At 41.6% G+C, this 19710-nt stretch overlaps 1 protein-coding gene across 3 annotated transcripts in view; it reads left to right on the plus strand.

Moving 5' to 3' along the window:
• The window catches only part of SDK1 (sidekick cell adhesion molecule 1), a 415080-nt gene that overhangs the window by 353288 nt on the left and 42082 nt on the right, over positions 1-19710 (plus strand). For 2 of the 3 annotated variants that reach the window (XM_026858830.1, XM_026858833.1), the window contains 6 exons: positions 1231-1432; positions 3448-3551; positions 5307-5377; positions 10258-10393; positions 12290-12349; positions 14357-14458. In XM_026858830.1, coding sequence (XP_026714631.1) covers positions 1231-1432; positions 3448-3551; positions 5307-5377; positions 10258-10393; positions 12290-12349; positions 14357-14458 — 675 coding nt within the window. The remainder of the gene's footprint in view (positions 1-1230; positions 1433-3447; positions 3552-5306; positions 5378-10257; positions 10394-12289; positions 12350-14356; positions 14459-19710) is intronic. The other variant, XM_026858832.1, reaches the window with a different exon arrangement.

Genomic DNA, 19710 nt, shown 5'->3' on the forward strand with positions numbered 1-19710 from the left:
CCTACAGCTAATAGCTTACAAATCTTTGGGCACTGATGTCAGCAAGAGCATGCTGCAGAGAAATGCCAAAACATACAGGAAATGGTTTTAGGGAATGGCAGGGAAATGAAGTGCTCGCCATACAGAGCCGTGAGGAAGCAGGCAGGCAGAGGTGTGTTTATGGAAACAAGTGCTGATGAAGTTGAATTGAATTGCTTCTCAAAAGCAAGTCACTGCGGTGTCTCCAATCAATTTCTGCTTTATTACATGCCACACATTTTAATCAAAATCAATAATCTTCATGATAAACAATTAAACAATTATTCCTCACTCTATAGAGTTTCTCTATTGAAATCGATGGAGTGCGGAGACACAGTGACGGGAAAGGAGATCTATATTGAAACAGTTGGGGATTGGCATGCTTACACTTGCATTACCATTCCCTGCCTCATCTAAAAGGTGTACGGTTAATTACTCTGGAGACGTCTCCCTCGGAGTTGGCACTGGCTGGTTTGACTTTGCAGGTTCAAGGTTAGTGGATATGAAGGGAAGAATTGCGGAGGTCTGGAAGTGAACTGCAGCAAGTACTCGAGCCCCAGCTCTGCGCCATCTCCAAGCCGGGGTTCGGAAGCAGCAGCAGCAGCAGGAGCTGCTGATGGTTCCCCGTTCCTTGACAGAGAGACCTGGTGCAGGAATTCAGTATGGGCTGGAAGTCTGGTACACAACAGCCTGTTCCAGCTCATCCCTTCCTCTTCATGCCTCAGCTGGGAAACAGCTGGTGGAAGAGGATGCTACATAGCACGTTGAGAACATAGTCCTGTGGTACCAATTAGTAAGCACAAGTTAAAAAGTGAACTAGTTTACAAGCAAATTCTGTCAAAAGAGCAATCTCAGGTAGGAGCATACCTGAGTTTCATTAAAGATTTCCTTGGTTTGCTTGGCTGTTGGTTCTAATGGTTCTTCCTGAATCCACCAGGCTAAGACACCTCCACCACCCCACCCCGCAAGTCTGAGGTCTGCTGCTCGGAGGGTGTATATTCAATGGTGACCTTTTAGGCAGGGATATAAGAATCAGTTTTACTGTTCTTTTTTGCAGTAAAAGGTTAAGAAATGGCTTGTATACTTCATGGGGCAAATCTGAAAGTTCACTCTCCTGTGGCATTACTACTATGAAAATCTGATCAGGCTGCCAGGTTTTATGTGAGCTTGAATTTCCTCTCAAAGCAGTGCCAAATTATGGTTTAATTGCAGAACGACCAGCACCTCCCAGGCAGGTGATGACCCCCCAGAGCAATGTGTCGTCACGGAGTCTGCTGTTGAAGTGGGTCCCTGGAAGTGATGGATCTTCACCAATACGATATTTTACAGTGCAAGTGCGAGAACTGCCAAATGGAGACTGGCAGACCTACTCCTCTTCCATCAGCCACGAGGCAACATCCTGCATTATTGAAAGGTACCATATGATCCCAGGCTAGCATAAGAAATCCCACACTTTCCACTTCCAAAAGGAAGCTAAAGCAAGCATTGTTCAGCTTCACAGTCTTTTTGGGGGAGGTCAGGTTAAGTGAGGTCATTGCTCCCATTTTAGAGGTGGTGTTATGAACAGCAGTTGAGAGTTTTGCTGAAGGTCATGCAACAAATCTAATTAAAGTTGGATGGCAGTGCCTCTTTTTGAAGCCCTTCCTGAAAGCTCAGCACCGTAGATAATGCTGCTCAGGCTGAACCATATGTAGCTACACAATGCTCTGTAAAATACAACTAGTTAAAAATCCTTTCAGCAGTGACTGATGTTAAAATCCACTTTCAATGCTGCATTGCAATTATCTCTATATAAGCTCTTCCAGATGAAATGAGAACCATTTTTATCTGTATTTTCCATACCGAAGTTTATAGATAGCATCGGAATGTTTAAACTTTGTTATTCAGGGTTCATTATATCCTCAGCGATGCTGCGGTAATTAAAGTCCTTGTAACATCTGTAAAAGCGATTGAATGTCTATGAGAAGGTACTTGTTTTGCTGTCCATTTCCTTTGCTGACGAGCTAGTACAAATCAGATTATTCCTAAAAGACCGTGTGCTTTCGAGAATCAAGTATGCAAAGCATTCACATACAGATTTTTCAGGTCTGTTATAAAAACATCAGTGGCTCTGGTATATGGCAGCTCACTGGTCATGTGCCAGAAGGTACAGATACAGTACTAGTTTCATCTAACTGTGAAGAAAAAAGAAAACTTGACAATTATGGGTACAAATATAGACCTGGTTCATTGACCTCAGAGGTGTTATACTCACCCTGAATTATAGCCAGTATCCTTCCAGTCAAAACCTGTAAAATCAAGGAAACCAGCTATGTCATTTAGGCTTGACATTGGCATTACTGAAAGCAAAAGATCAAGAAAGATAATTCAAATTATTCAAGTTGCTGTAGGTAAGTAATGGTGTCCCAATAGGGTGGCACTACTGTAAAAGGTTTCTTCTCCCCCTTGCTAAAAGCATTTTCCTGTGAACATCCAGATGAGAAGTACATGCTTGATGTGAGAGTGCTGCCCATCAGAATGCATTATCCCTTGATGTTTAATCATTCCTTGCAAGTAACTTTACTTGGGTTTGTAGTCAGTGTTACATCTGCCAGCTGATGGCTAGACACTACCAATTAATTAGCTAAATCCCCTGTAACTTACAGCTCTGCATTTCCTATCCTCTGCATGTGAGTCAAAAGGCAGCCTCTCCACCCCTTCCCCTGCCAAGCCAAGACAGAAGAATCTTTACGAAGGTTATGTCAGCTGGAAATCACTCTTTGCATATCTTAAAGCATTGCATAGATGAAAGAGCTGCAGGGAGCCTGTTGTTACTGTCTTTATTAAATAATCCAGGTAATAGCATTAATTTGAAATTCGGTAGGAATAAAATGCACTGATCAAACAGTATGGTCTAGAGGATTAGTGAGAAGGTGTGCGCTCTGAATTCCAGTGCCTGCTGCGCGCTGGCTGACCCCGGGCCATTACCTGCCTCCTGTCTACCTGTCAGCCCCATCTGTGCTCTGAGGATGAGCTGACCCACAGATCTGGTTTGAGGCTATCTCAGGCAAACCACCCTGAAAGCCAGGTTTTGCATAGCCATGCAAAACTCAAAGAACAGCATGTCTTGTCCTTTCCAACAAACCCCAATCGGAGGCTGCTCCATGAACTCCAACTTCATGGCTGTTTTCTGGAGCCCAGTTCAGCTACAAATCCATGCGTGTTTTCAGGAACTTCAGGCCAGCGGAAATCTGAGAAGATGCTGATGGCAGCAAAGGTACAAACACCCCCATGTCATGAGGAAACTGGGGGAGGCTGCAAAGAAAAGGCGACGTGGAGAAGAGACAAACTGCTCAGTGACCAATGGGCAGATTCTCTGTAGAGGCTTTGTTCTGAGGCAAGTTGTGATGATGTGGGGAGATTTCATTCCTTATTCTTTACATTCCACAGCTTGAACCCGTTCACCTCCTACAAACTGCGAGTGAAAGCAACCAATGACATCGGAGACAGTGACTTCAGTGCGGAGACTGAGGCGGTCACGACTCTGCAGGATGGTAAGTGAGGAGGAGAGGCATGCTGGGGTCATCGCCGTGGGATGGGCACTCCCTGGTGCTCCTGGGTTTGCTGGACCCACTCCTATATGTTTTCCAGTGGGACTGTGGAGTGAAAATTCAACATCTAATGCAGTTTTGTTCATAGGAGATTGATACAGGTAGTAATGAGATGTGGCTGAATTAATAACAGGCAGGTTTAAGTGTCCTGCTGTGCCCTCTGATAATGAATCATACTTTCAGTAGTCTCAAAATGGAATTAAACTCCATTTGATTGGCTTCCAAACTCTGCACTAACCATTATCTTTGCAGAAATTGAATAATTTACAAGAGATCATTAAAAATAAATGTAGAACCATGCATACATTTGAAGAAGTTTCTTCAATTGTTTTCACTCACAATCCACATCAGTCTGCAATATGGCAAAATTACTGAGGTATAAGTAAGAAAGAGTATGAAGCTCTTGGAAACATGAGCATTTAATGCTGCAGATCAGGGCTAATAAACTGTGAATGACATTGACAAGGCTTTTATTTTTAGCCTTAGAGATCATCTTCTAATTCCTTGATTGTATAAAGTCAGTGCCTGAATGCAGAAGTAGCTCTGGTGTCTTGAATGGAGAAAAGAACTCTGCAAACTATGAAAAAACATCAGTATTTACCCTTAGTCTGGGAAATGGGGTAATACTGGGATACGTAAATGTATATATGAACATATATATGGTGCTAGGAATTAGCCAGTCTTTCATACAGCTCAAGGAATGACTGGTTAAATATGACATTGAGATATAAAAATAGGAAATGGTTTTACAAAGGAACGTTTAAAGAATGTGATCTTGGAATCAGAAGAACAGAGGACAGAGCTCAGGAGTGTCCTAAGTTAAACAAGAACCCATGTAATACTTGAATAATGTGCCTAGCAGCCTTTTAAAGACATCCTGACTCTCCACCTTCCTGAACAGCAGCTGCTGTATCGGTGCAGGCTGTAACTGGTACTAATGAGGCAGCACTGACTCACTGTTTCAGAATTTAAAATTTTATTTTCAATTCTCTTTGAATTTAACTACACTGAATCCAGAGTTGTGCTTGGCCTCCTCATAATACAATGGGGAAACACTGTGAAAGCTTCTCACCTCCTTAACAAACTGAACATTTATTCTGCTGAGCAAACCTGGTGCTGCCACTAGAGCATTGCGCTGTGGAGGGCTGTCAGCTCCTGATAAGCCTTCCCTTCTTCGTATTTGAGCTGCTATAGTGTATGTGCTAAAGGCCATGGGCACAGGAATGGGTTAACCCATGGTAAATCAAGCTGTTCTAACTAAAATAATCTGTGACTATGTGACACAGACTCCTAAAACCAAGGTGGGCTTGCCCCAACAGTGGCAAAAATATAATGAAAAATTTGGGAGCAGTTTGCTTATTCTTTCAAGCATGCACGCAGCTGGTTTAACTTTTAAATGTGTATCCAGTTGTTTGAGCAACTGGCATGCTGAAGCTTCCTCCAGATTTATGCCCTCAGCTTTTCTCTTATTCCTGCTGAAGTTGCCAAGGCCACGGGTAGAGCAAGGGATGTACAAGAAGTGGCTGCCTTCTGCCTGGATTGCAATATTCATATCCACCGCATTGCTTTTGAGACCTACCACATAGTGGGATAGAAGATTTCCTTCAGCAGTGAAGAAAGAGAATCTGATTAATAAAATCTGCCTGTTTTCCACCCTGTTGCTGTAACAGCTTTGGTGACCTTCTTTATCTTGTTTAGTTCCAGGTGAACCACCCAGTTCTGTGTTAGTGACTCCGCACACGACTTCATCTGTCCTTGTGCAGTGGCAGGTAGGTAAAATGAAAAATTTTGATGTTTCTGGAACAATTTGGGGTTGCTTTGACTTGTTGACCTTAATAGTACCTTGCAAGGGACATATTCCTGAGCTGGAAGTATTGTAGTAAAGTTGAAGGACTGCAGCTACCTCCTTATTTTCCTGATCTAGGCATATATTTTACTGACGGATGGAGATTTCTGGCAGTTGCTTTTCCTTTGTTGCCTCATCAGGGAAAACTTGGGAGGTAAAGGAGTTTCTGTAGTGATGCCCAAGATCATTACTTGCACCGATTCTCCTGTCCTTTCACTGATATCAATAGATGTGCATCTTTACATTGAAAACATTCGACAGAATGTGGCACTGGTAAAGATCGGGTAATCAAAAGCTCCCTTTCGTTCACACCGCATACTGCCTTCTTCAGCTGCTGAAATAATCAGAAGCACATGCTGTGCCTGAGAACCTGTTCATACCTTTGAGGAACTACACATGCCCTTTTGGCTCTTTGAGGGCTAAAAATTGAGATTTCTTCAGAGAAAAGAAAGGAAATTTGAGCTCTCCATATCTCTGAGTTGGATGTGAAAGTATTCATGCCAAGTCTGCGTTTTATATAGGCATTTCCTCTGCCTTCCTTTATCTTTCAGTACTGGCCTCCTGGGAGATGCTGGAACATTTTGTGACCCAGTGCCTGAGGCTTCTTTTTGTGGAGTGAGCATTAATGGAGGGAACCCAGTGGGGTACTGCACGTTATCCATAACCTATCCTGGAAAGCCTCTGCCCACCCTGCTCCTGAGACAATGTCCCACAATCATAATAAGGATAACTTTGGACAGATTGCATTATAGTGAAAAATGTACATACGCGTTTACAGTACAGATGGGGCTTCTTGCATTTTTGGAAAAAATATATGTATGAGGGTCTGTTTATTGCTATGCAGCAGCACTTTAAAAATATGCCTGGCTGTACTGCTGGGTTGCTGGCCCAAGTTCATGCAGCATAATACTAAGCAACAACATTGCTTACAGCATGTTGAACAAATAGAAGACATGTCAAACAGTTTTACCAAAGGAGTTATGGAGAGATGTAAATCTACCATCCCCACCTACAAATAAAGCCCACAGTGAAGAAAAAAAGTATACAAAGAGAGGACAAAGAGGATGTGAGGCATGATGTACCACAGAAATCATTCCCCCAATTGACTGATTATTGGTGTGTAGTTAATGTGAAATAGGTGGTTGTTTAGGTAATTGGATGCTTTTTATTTCATGAAAATGAAATGGGGTTGTTGTGCCAGAGCCATCTCGAGGGAGTTGTGGGCGATTATATGTCATTACTACATGTATATTAATAGGTCCTGGTAATTCAGCCGTACTATATTTTTCAAATAAACAAAAATCTTCAAGTCCCACAATAGCCTCCAATTAAGAGGAAGTTTCACAGCAGTGTCTAAGAAATAATGTAAACTGAAAACAGCAGTCAAGCTAAATGGGAGAGTAGATTTCCAAGCAAAGCTAAATTTTTAACTTTGAGCTGTGTTAATAATTCACAAAACAAACTCTGGATGCCCTATCTGTGCTTTCAGCTGCTTGGTCCAATCAGTCCATTATTTTTAAATTTAAAGTAGGGAGAAAATAAGTAATTTCCACTGAGGTCTGTTGCATCAATAATGCAAGGTTATTTCAGATGTGCAGGAGGATCTTACAGTTAACATCAGGATCATGTACGGCTTCTATCTTAGAGATAACAATTATTCAAACTTACCTTTTAGTCTTTTTTTAATTTTTATTTTTAAACAGCACAAAAATGTTTCTCTTACTTCTATACAACATTACAGGCTGCCACTCATAATCATTTTACCTATTTCAGCAGATCCCTCAGGCCTTTCTACAAAATCCTAAATAATCCACTACATCAAAAGCAGAGTTTTGTCCATGAAAGACAGATAGGAAGGGGAAGACCTGACCTTTTAGCAGAGTACCCTTTTCAGGAAAGAATCATCATTTCCATGGCAAGGAGAAAGACAGTTTTCAAGTCATTTATTTTCTGAGCTTTCCTGTCATAAATTTAAAGGAAGGAAAAAATGGAGAATCACATGAAAGCATAAGAAAACAATGCTTGCTATCAACAAATCAGTGTTGTACCCCAATGAGGAAATAAGCTTTATCTGGTAGGCAGTTACGTGACAGAGCAGGGAGTAACAGTCTCTTTCTCAGCTTCAGCAGTGTTTTTTCCTTTTAAGATTCTGTAGGATATTCCAGCTAAACTTTTTTTTTTTTTTATGTATTAATAGTTAAAATAGGAAAACACATTGAATCTTTCCAAGAGAACCTTTCTTCTAGGTAATAATTAACTGAAATACAAATCCATGTAATGTTCACAGTATTTCTTTTTTCATGGTGTGAAGTTTATTTCCATGCTGGATAGGCTTTGTTTTCTTGCAGCCTCTCTCCTCTTGCATGCTGATGCACTCAAGATGTATCTTGGTGGGACAGTGCCTCCCTTTACCCTGTCTCTGGGGGAGGCAGCCCTCATGCTTTGCATTGTGACTCCTTCCTGCCAGGACAGAGTGAGGCAAGGATACTGCCATGCCATCACATGCCCTTGTCTGCTAGGGCACAATCAGAGCTAAAGCAACTTCAGTATCATACGGAAAACAAAAGAGGAAAATCAGGATATTGGAAAAGGGGAAAAAAAAAAAAAAGATCATAATAGACATACTAGTAATTGCCAGTAAACCATATCTCATCTTTTCCACCTTGAAGAGAAGAACGTTTCAGCTGGCCCGTGAGCGATCATGTCATCAGGCAGCCCTGGAAAAGGCTGTCACTTTGTTTGGTCTGTTTGCTCAGCCCCTTGGACCAGGGGCTCGATCTGAGACTAGGAAAGGCTGTTGTTCAAGAGGTTGATTTATTTGCCTTGTAAAATGGAATCTGAGAAGGAATATGATTGCCCTTTTTAAAATACATCACAGGAGTAAACACCCATGGGGAGAAGAAAAATTTAACCCAAAAGGCAATGTTAGCACAGGAACAAATGGTTATAAACTAGCTATGAATAATTTAGAGTAGAAATTAGATGAAGGTTTCTAACCGCCCAAGTAGCGAGGCTTGGAACGCTTTCTGGTAGGAATACTGGGAAGCAGAAAAATCAGCTTCTTTTTTGGTGGAGGTTGCTCTGTTTATGAAAAGGACTTTAAGAAGCTGACTTTCTGCAGTCTTGAGGGCCTAGTCCTGATGATTCTTGAGGTCCATCACAATCCTCTATTCCTAGATCATTCTGCAATGCAGATGCTAAATAATAGTGAAAAGTGGTCAGAGCTTCTCCAGAGGATGGAGCATGATGGATTATGAAACAATGGCGAGTGATGAAACCATAATGCAAGTAATGCAAGATCTTGGGTCTATTTGATTGCTTTCAGCAGGCTCTGGGCAAGACAACTGCAAAAGAAGGCAGCTTCTTGCAGAAGTTTCTGCTGCTTTTCCTGGTAGCTGTGTAGCATTCTTATTCTCTGGTTCACATAATTTTCTTTTTTGGTTTCCATAAACTGTGATCTTTCTACTTAATTTCTTCAGCCCTCACCCAAAGCAAAGTCCTTTGCACTGAGACAAGAGAGCCCTCTCTCTCCTCTTGCCATCATAATGAAGTAATGGAAAATTCTTGTCATTTATGGAAGTAGAATGTTAGGTTATTACCAAATGTCTTCCTCCTTTCCTGTAAAAATAATATTTCTTCATTATAATTACATGTGATATTAATTTCCATTGTGACAGCGTTTCACACCACAGGTTAATTTTTCCACAACGGACAGAAGGTTTTCCTTAGTAAAGTTCTCAAGACTGCTAGGGATCTTTCTGGATTAAAGGCAAGATCATCATTAAAATCCTTTTCATTTATACTTTCAGCCCCTTAAATTTCAGTACAAGAATCTTTAGAAGATAAATGGCTCAGGGCATCTTTTCTTCTCTGCAGTTCTTAGCCTGTATTAGACTCATGAGAGTAATTTTTTTCCCAAACACGAAGAATCCCTTTGCTTGCCTCTATTTAAGCAAGCCGTTCAGACAAAAATCTCCTTTTCAGTGTACTGGTTGTATATCTTTATCTGAAGGAAGATGTGAGGGGCTGCTGAAGAATCCTTGCTGAGGTACTATGTCTTCAAGCATCTTCCAGCATGTGTCAGAAGGAAAAAAACCTCATCTCTGATCCCGCCCAATGGCCATACTCCAACCTGTTATGGAGGACACCTGGGTTTGCCTGTAGGATTGGACTTATGCAACACACCAGAGTCCATCATACTGCAACTCCTCTGTAAATGCTTCTCTGAGGCTATTACACCTATTTTCATCTTCCTAATTAAAGCCAGAATACATCAATTCTTTGTTATTTTCTCATCAGTCTTTCAGTAAAATAATACTAAATGAAGAATGGTCTATGACTAGTCCCCAAGGAAAATAGCCACTAAAGAAATTCTGTCTTCAACAAAATAATTTCTTTCTTTTCATCTCTGAAGAAGTGAAATACTGGCTTGCTGTTCCACTGTTGGTGGCCAGCAACATGCATTTTCAGGGACATGCTTATTTATGATCTTTAACACACATAAGTTTCTGTGAACCAAGAAGGAAAGGAGCTTAGCTCTTAGTGTAGTGCATCAGGTATTAATTTTTAAGTAAAGATCCTTCTGTAATTGCCACAGCTGAGTGGCAAAGCCATCATCAAAGTTACCTTTAACTTGTTTTTTTCAAATCACACAGACTTTGACCCTGTATATTACTAATGGTTATTTTCACCAGAGCGCAGTGTCCCTTCTCACAGGACCAGTGTCAGCTACTGCCTATTGTGATGGATGTTTGTGGCAATGCACATCTTAACAAGCCTGTTCTTTGTGTGAATGTTTTTCAGCCACCCAAAGCTGAGAGTCTAAATGGCTTGCTGTTGGGATATCGGATCTACTATCGAGAGCTGGATTACGACACTGGATCTGGAACAGAATCCAAAACCGTACAGAACCCTTCAGCTTTAAGAGCAGAGCTCACACGTAAGCCTGTGTTTTGAACCCTATAATATCCCAGAATGGTAATTTGTTGTTATACAAGACACTCTAGACCCTCTTATCCCATGGAAATAAGACACAATTGTGTCTAAGAGTGCTGGGGATAATTTAGCTTTCACACAATCAGGGTGTAGATGCTGAAAAATGCTAGTAACTTGTGTCTGATCAGCATCACTTGTAAGGGTTCATGGTAATCTATGCCAGCATGCTTGAGTTGATGTTCTGTCCCCCATGTATTCTCTGATTTCCTGCATTCTGCTACCTCCATTTCATGATTGCCCCAGTATACTTTGCTCAGCCATCAGACAAAAAAAAAGAGAGAGACTTCATTTTCCTTGGCTCAGAACCTTTTTCTTTCTTGCTATTTTTAATAGTTTTTATAACTGACATTTTGTTTTTCTTTTTGCAGTATAAGAAAACAGCCGAGGAAAAGTTTTAAATAGAATTTTTATAATTTCAGAGTGTTTCTTCCTATTTTGGAAGAAAATAGCAAAAATGAGCAAGAATTTTAAGGCGTATCTTGCCATGTTAGTCACTGGGATTTTTGGCTCATGGAAAGAAGGTGGAGAGGTAGAGGAATAATAGAAAAATGAAAGGATTTTTAGACAAAGGCTAGAAAGGACATCAGAGGGAAGAATAGGCAGAATAAGATGATGGGAGGCAAAGATGTGAGCACTCAGTAGCCTGACAGGTATGGTCCAGCAATGAGACCTGCTCGTGGAGGGACCAGCTTTTGTCCTGTTTGATGTCAGCGGAATAATCAGAATAAGATAATACTCACTTTAAGAGCAGCAGAATAGGGTTGACTGAGACTATTTTAATATCTTACATCACTTCCATGTTTCCCTGAGCCCGTGAAAGTGGTTTCTACAAAAGCAGGAGTGAATTTTGAGGGGGTGCAGTAAAAGTAGATGCTTTAAAAGTAACATAAGGACATAACTGACCTTGCTTATAAGGTCAGCAATGAATGAGACTTTTCAGCCTTTACAGAGTTTTAACCAGGACAAAGTAGAGATGGAAAGCTCCTATAGGTGTAGGTATGCGTAAGGGTTTTTTTCCAGACAAAAGCTTAATGACTATGTATATTATCATGAAATAATGCCTCTGGATGCTCTCTAGTCTCACAAGCCATGGAGTCATTGAAACTTACCGCTTTCCCATCTTCCCTCTTCTTGGCTGGCCCTGCAGCTATGTTCCCAATAGCTGCAGAGTAGAAAAAAAACATACTGTGTACCTCTCCAGGGAGTCAAGAGAGAAAGGGGTGGAGTTAAGTGTATTTTAAGAGAAATTTCCTTCTTTCTCCTCATAATGTGACAATTCTCACCTTAGAGCACCTTTGTTCCTCACTGACCTGCAGTTTTGCACAGCTTAGCATATTATTACAATTCACTCACAGCAGGAATATTGAATTCTGTAAGTGAAACTGTGGGAAATCTAACACACATTTAAAGAAACGTGTCCTGTCCTATTGTAAGTGTTCGCTCTTTGTGGCCCATGTTCCAGGGCTTTACCCTGCAGCTCTTCAGGTTTTGAATTTTGCATGTTGAGAAATAAGGATGTAATACAGTGCTGAGTTTCCCCCCCTACAAATTGTTTAATTTTTACTCATTTGCTCTATTTAATCTAGGAGTCAGAACATTTCTGTGTTGTATATTTGTAAGATTCTCTGTTTGAGGAGGAAATGAAACAGCCCCGTGTGAGTGAGATGCTTTTGATGTGTTACAAGAGAGTGATGTGATTTTATTGCCCTTCAAGGTATAGTCCTAAAGCTCACTCTGTGTGTGTGTGCTGCATCATTTGCCTCTGTCTCTGCTGTACATCATTTGCAATAACTATTTCCTTGCACTGTAACAAGCTTTCTGCTTTGCTTACCCTGAATAGCCCAAAGCAGCTTCAAGACAGTGAACAGCAGCTCTGCATTAACGACGTATGAATTAACACGTAAGTGCACATTGCCTTTAGATGAGACTCTTTATAATGGCTCAAAATACACTATAGGCAAACTCCTATGGTTCTCCTCGGTGGATCTAGCAGAAATCAACACAGATTAATGATTCTGCTTTCTTGAGTTTCTTTTTCTTTAAGCCTTTGCTTTCCCTACATCAAGAGACATTGATGATGCAAGTAGGTAGCTGTTGTAAAAATGTGGCTGCTGGGAAGGTAAAACATTATTGACTGTAACAACCCAGTATTGCTGATGCTAAATGAATTTTGATTCGCTTGCTACATATTTTGCAGTCCATCTGAGTTTAGCTGTATCACATCATTAGTCCTATGATTCAAGCATTGCGATGCTCTCGCATTCCATGGAGTAGGAGGCCAGTTTAGAGAGGGCCCAATGAATTTATGTGCATCTCCAGAGGTGTTTTCAATTGGAAATGAATAAAATAGCATTCGACAGAGTTAAAAGGCAAGTTGCTTTGTGGTGATAATGGTTCACTAGATAGGTTTTGCCCAAGGCTTTTGAGTCACAGATTGTGATGGGCTAAAAAAAAAAAAAATATATGAAGCCCTATCCCCAGTGAAACTTGCATGCATGAACTCTCTTGTGTTCCATTTCCTTCCACATCCAGTTAACACTAAAATCTCCCTTGTGGCTTTTCATAGCAACAATTAAAGTTTCCCTGTACAAGCTGCCCAGTACTATATCCTATATATCTTACTAGTTTTTTGTTTGTTTGTTTACAAACTTAGCATCATTATTGCTGATTTGCTTGCTACATGTTTTACAGTCCATCTGAGTTTAGTGGTATCACATAAAAAAATTAGTGATGTATCAGATATCATTTACAGTATGCCTGAGACTGGGTAATGATGCTGGACACTGAGTTAGATATAGGAGCATGACTCTTGTAAACACTTCCATGAAACTGAAATTAGACGAACCTGTATGATTAGGCTTATTGAACCTTACCAAACTGATGGCGTACTGTCAGCCACGGAGATAAGGGGAGTGTCCAGTTCATAGATAGCAGAGAAAATCATTGGCAAAGGAAGAAATTTGGACCCCTGGCCATGCGTGTCTTAATTCAGTGCTCATTTAAATGGGGCAATTTATATTATTGATTGCTCTCTTACTCTAATTTCACTACTAAATACTGTTGATGATAAATATTTCTGTTAGGTTTGATTCTTTCATCCTGAAAATGCAAAATCTGAAACTGCTCAGGCGCTGCCCCCCCTAATGATGTTGACATGATTCTACTCCACCCTCGTTTGCAGCTGCTAATTACCCTCATACAGTTGGGTTTTCTAGATATTTTTCATGCTGTTCTCACTTTCCTACCTCATCTGTCAGAGTAGTTTCTAGAAGTCAGCAAAAGTTTCGGTTGCCTGGTGGCCAAATGGAGTCCAGATTTCAAATTCTCTTTTCTCTCTGTTATTGATGTTCAGACTGTGGTCTCCCTTTGAAGGAGAAAGATTGCCATGCAGTTCTTTGAATGGGACTCCAGATTCCCCATCTTCTGCACCCTACCTACTTCAGCTGTGACATTCTTGAGCAGTGCAGTTGCTACATGACTCCCTAGATGAAAGTCACTGGGGTTAGGCAAAGGCTTGGAGCCGTGTTCTTTCCCACCAGTAGAGATCAAAAGGAGCCCATATATTGAACATTCCAAGCAAAATCCTGCCTTTTTCTGTCCTTAAGAATGACCTAGAGATGTTGCTGTAGGTAGTTACCCATCAGGAATGATTCCTCTTACTGGAGCAACACCGTGAGGAAACACTGGAAAATTCTGTCCATTTCTTTGCAAAGATCTTTCACAATTATGCAAAGCCTGCTATGATGTATGAATTAAGGAAGGGTGGAAGTAGGCATTGCACTATTGGACTGTTCTAATGCTAAGTTTCACCCGAGAGAAGTACGGTGATAAAGAGGTGATGGCATCTAAAAAGTATCTGTAATATAGTATAAATAATAGTATATAATATAATATTTTACTTTTTCAGAGCTGAAGAAATACAAGAGATATGAAGTACTAATGACAGCATATAATGTAATCGGTGAGAGCCCTACCAGTACACCAGTGGAAGTGTTTGTGGGTGAAGCAGGTAAGTAAAAGGAAGATTAGTTGATCTGGGTTTTTAAAGTACCAGCATGTTTTAATATTCTCCAGGTAGTATGTAATATTTGTCCAGGAAAGAGATGAAATAAAAAACTACCCGGTCATGATCACTAACAGTTTTTTGTAGCGCCCTCTCCTGTAATGGTTTGGCACTGATTGTTTCTTGCTTTGAAAACCAGTTGGTCTACACCAATAAGGGAAGAAAGGGCATCTGAGAGAATGAAGAGAAAATATTTTTGGAGTTGCAGGAGGATGACTGTTCATACCAAATTAGCTTGAGGGAAAAATTGACTCAAGTTAAAGAAGTGAAAAGTGGAGCACAGGAAAGCCACAAGGGAAAAGAAACAAAACTACAAAACAAGGGAGACTTGGAAAGCTGGTTCTTTTTATTTTATAGCTCTCTGTGTAGAGACGTTGCCTGTGCACCACGCTTTGCTGTATTTTTATGCTCTTGAAGTCAAGAAGACACTGTGTCTAGTATAATGCTAGCTTTGGAAGCACAGATGATGATTACTCTCAGGAATATGCCGACTCTGCAGCTGCATCCAGCCTCTACAGCTGAGGGTCAGTGGCACTACTCATGCCTTTACTTATTATGGATCTAGTGCATGAATCCAGGCTGTATTTATGAAATGTAACTAGCTGATCATTTTGAAATCCCTCCATTGGAAGGCCAGAAGCAGAAATCAGGACGAGACAGTTAACTAGACACTTCTTTGAATGCTTTGTGATTTTGCAGAGCCCAGATAACCCACAACCGAATCTGTTGTTCTCCGTAACTCTAGCTGAGAAGCACAGGACTGGAATAGCTGATGTCTTTCTCACAGCCACGACAGTGGTGCCGTATTTATGGTGACCCCAGCTAGAGAGAGGCTGGCGCCGAAATAGTTGTTAGTTATGGTATCAATTTCTGCAGCAGCATCTTCTGAAGCTTTGAACAAGAATAGGCAACACGCACCCTCCTATTGTTCAGTCTGCCGCCATGAACGAATCTGATTACACTTTTGTTCTTCTGTCTCAAGGCTAGGATGTAGAAGCTATCAAACCCAGTACTAATTCATTTTATTATTATTCATTAAATATTCTATTGCTCAAAACTAAGCAAAGTACTTTTTTTTTAAATGCTACTGCACATTTTTTTTTTAAATTCTACTTAACCTTTTCATTTCAAATGTGGTGTAACATTCACTATCTTTTTCTGAAAACATCATAAATTAATCAGAGCAGCATTGTTCTGGAGAGACAGCTGGCAATATTTACTTTTTTTTTTTTTTTCTAGTTTGCTGCTGCTCCAACTTACTTCTGCAACTGCAGCAAAGAAAGCCCCAAGTGGAGCCAACTGTATCTGGCTTCAAAGTACATTTTTGTTTCAGAGCTAAATATCTCACTGCTGCAAACAGAGCCAGCACATGCATTTGTACACATGTATACAGCACAGAAAATCAGCTGGGGAAAATGAGGAAATGCTGTTATATTGTGAGTTTTAATCCTGTGGTCCAGGTCTTCATTATCATAGTTCAGACAGGGAACACAGCACAATGGAAGGACCAAAACTTGGGAAGAAACTGAGATATCCAGGAGGCTTTCTTTCACAGGCAGGGTTGGTACATCTGAAGTTGTAGCGTGACTCAGATGTTTTTTTAGAGATACTGGATTTTCCTCTGGTTAGGGACAGTCCAGGTTCATGCGGTAGAAATGATGAATGTAGGATCTTCCTGGCGATTTTCACTCTTGTTGTGTGAAGTTATTATGCTTTGTTATATAACTGCCTCTTCCACCTCCAGAACTGGCTGTGATTTATACTGTGAGTAAAGTGATTGGAGCTGGTATTGCAATTTAAGTTTTAAATTGATTTGTGACACCTTTGAGTTAAAGTGTGCTGTGGAAATACAAGTTTTTGTTGTTGTTGTTTGCTTGATGTTCTTACCCACGATAAAGGCTGTTAAGCAGCAACCTGGAAAAAATGGGTCTGCTTAGCTTCAGCAATAGGGCATCCATGTTTAAAATAGAGAAAAACCTTCCCAATAAACAAGAAGTGCTGACAGCACAGGCATAGCACTGAACACAAAATGACTGAAGGGGACCAGTCCCCGGTCTGAAGGCCCCAGATAACTTACATTTCAGTACTGTTAAACGGTGCTTCATTCTGCAGTAAGGGCTGCAGTAATTCTGGTTGGTGCAAGAACATTCCTCTTTCGGTTGTAAAAAGGAATATACAGCATGCATCTTGGGGAAAACGTGCTGGGTTTAGGCCAGCTAAGTCAAAATACCCAATTCTGTGCAGTTCTGGTGGGTGTTTCATACAGCGTGGGGCACCTGGAAATAAAACTGACAGTTGATGTGCTGTTCAGCTTCTATGTCTGGTGCAGCCAGATGAGCAATGCAAAGAGGAGTGTTTGTAATTCCTTCCTGCCCTCTTGCACTCTTCCTTGTTAGATTTGAAGATTTTTTTTCCTATCATTGTATCTGGATTTTTACAATAAAAACTCTAGTAGGCAAAGGAGGGGGGGGGGGGGAAGCCATTAAAACCAACCTTCTGGCAGTTTTGCCAATCAAACAAGTAAAAAGCACCCGAATGGGGAGTTTCTCTTCAAGCCCTGGAGTGCTGTTGAGCTGCACCCCAGCTGACAGCCTCCACAGGCAGCCAGAGCGCTCGGGTCTCACTTGCCTCTGGCTGATGGGCAGGGGGAAGTTTGGGGGGGGAACAACCTGCTGGTAGGCAACGGGCCAGACATGAGTAGCAGTCCTCTGTATCCCGACTTGCCTGGTGAAGAAGGGAGCTGGATGCAAGCGTTTTGGGTTTTTTATTTTTGCTACAGGTGGAGCAAAATCTTTTTCTTGTTACAGTAGCCCATAAGACCAAAGCTCCAGCAAATGCTCCATTTTGAGCTCTACCTGAATGTTTGCAAAACTCACAGGAGTGGAGAGCAATTCTTCCCCATGTCAGGAGTGCGGGCTGAGAGTCCCTATGCTCAGTGCAGCCAGGAAAGATCGATGCCTGTTCAGTCTGAACAGAGCCTGTGTCCTTCCCCCACCTGCCTCAAGCACCTGGATCCCTCTCCTCGGTGGACCAGAAAATCCTCATCACATTGACTTTTTAGAGCTGGCTGCAGCTCTGCCCTGCTCCTTAGAGAACCATGTGCATCTCCCGACAAATGACAGAAAAATTGAAAGCTGCCACTTGCAGAAATTAGGAAGGGAGTCGCAGGCCTGTCGGCAAGCCCCCTTCTCGCCTTGTTAATTCATTTAACAGTTCAGCTGTCAGGGATGCTGGCTTTGATTGGGAAGGCAGTGAGTGTTCCGCGAGAGGCTGGGTACTGATATTCATCCCAGCCCTAAATGCAGCTGCTACCAGAGGTGCTGTTCTGCTCAACTGAAATTAAGACTCTGTTAGAGCAGCCACTATATCAAGAGCATTATTCTACTAGGTCGCTGTCACTATCTGATTGTGTGGTAGGCTCTGGAGTTCAGGAGACTCCACTACCTGCATTTTAATTAAACAGAAATCACAGGTTTGGGGCAGGTGTGCTTCACCTAAATTGGGAAGGTGAATAAAATGGAAGGTGGCCATACAAATCCTGTGCTAATGAGCCTGCAGCATCCTGTGCTTCTCCCATATACTGCAAAGCTGTTCTGGATGAAAAATAGTGGAATTCATAATTTCTTACAGCAGCTGCTGCTGGAGGAGAGCATGTGTGTGTGGAGAGGACAGAGCAGAAGGGTTGAAGTGCACCAAGAGACACTAGCCTTTAAACAGCTTCTAAATCCATTTGTGTGAAGAGGGGAGTGATGTGTGTCTTTATAACTGATGGTGACATTGGTGACCTTCAGAATTCACAAGAACTGATAAAGGCCGGTTTGTTGTTGTTGTTCGTTTTAATAATGATCTCTGAGAGAAGGTTCTGCAATGGGAAAGGGAAGGATTAAAAAGAGCTGGAAGACAGAGACTTCTTATAAGTCCTTCATTGAAACGCCACCTTGGCTGCTAGCATCATTTTTTGGAAAAGTAGGTTTCCTGGCCATCTCACTTTCTTCAAAGTGAAACTAGCTTGGAAAAGAACAGGAGTGGGACGGGGGGATGACTGATTCTTACCTCTCTTTTCTTACATCTTCAAAAACTTGAGTTTACCTCTTGGTGCCAAGCTTGCAGATGCCAATACAGATTTCCCACTGTTATCTGAAATTATTTTCATCTGCCCTCCTGCCTGTGGCTCCACAGGTGTTTCTGGAGTTCCCAAACTTTGTTTACCTGTAGCTGACACACAGAGGGAAGTTCTGTTCTGCCAGTAACTCAGAGCTGCCTGGCCACCTCCAGCATTTTACAGACAAGGAATAGAAACCATCTGGAAAACTCAGAGACCAAAAATAGTGATTTTGGTTTGGGAAAGAGAATACAAAATACAAAGAAGAAGCCATTCTAAGGAGAAAGAAGCCTTGTAAAGAAGCAAAGACTTGACTCCAGGCATCTGACCCCCCTTTATAAGGTGCTTCTAGCAAAGAGCTCCTGTCCCTTCCTACCTGGTTATCTGTGTCCGGGCAATTCCCTTTGTCTCTTGCGCTAGTGCCAGAGGTTGTCAGAACAAGGCTGCTTTGTCCTTGAGTGTTTTCATCTGTTTTGCAGGCCTCGCTCTTTTCATGTGTCCATAAGAAATACCCTACATGTTGTCACCTCCCCATCATAGGTTGCTTTCTGGACAAGGGAGTCCCTCAGCATTACCTTGGGCCCTCCTTTCTCTTATAGCACAGAAGCTTCATCTCCTTCCATGCCCCAAATGTAGCGGAGAAGATGCTGTGCAGAGAAGTCCCCTGTGCCTCCTTGTTAACAACCTGCAAGAGGAATGACAACATTTCAACGCATTAGAGCTGGCAGCTTCAATCAGTCTGCTGTGGCCCCCTTGGCTGTTTTCTCCGATCTGTTTGGGACATGTGGGCCATGTCTCTCGATGAGTGACTGTGCGTGTGTAGATAGGGAGCACGTTGCTGCTGGCACAGCTACAAGAACTGGGTGGGTATTTCCATCCCAGATGCCACTGGAGGAGGGAAAAGAAGGATTATCATGGCCATTTCATATTGCAGTAGTCTAAAACATGTCAGCCTAGGGACAGTATATTCCCTTGATAAACAAAAGGGGATGGAGGGAAGCTAGTATAATAAATAAAATTGGTTTCACTTGCTCAAACTTTAAACAAAGGAGTTGGCCTGCCTTGGCACTTGAAAAGCACCACAGCTTTGAGATTT

The sequence above is a fragment of the Athene cunicularia genome, assembly GCF_003259725.1.
Source record: "Athene cunicularia isolate RWA chromosome 14 unlocalized genomic scaffold, athCun1 chr14_part1, whole genome shotgun sequence".
In the NCBI taxonomy this organism is placed as follows: Eukaryota; Metazoa; Chordata; class Aves; order Strigiformes; family Strigidae; genus Athene; species Athene cunicularia.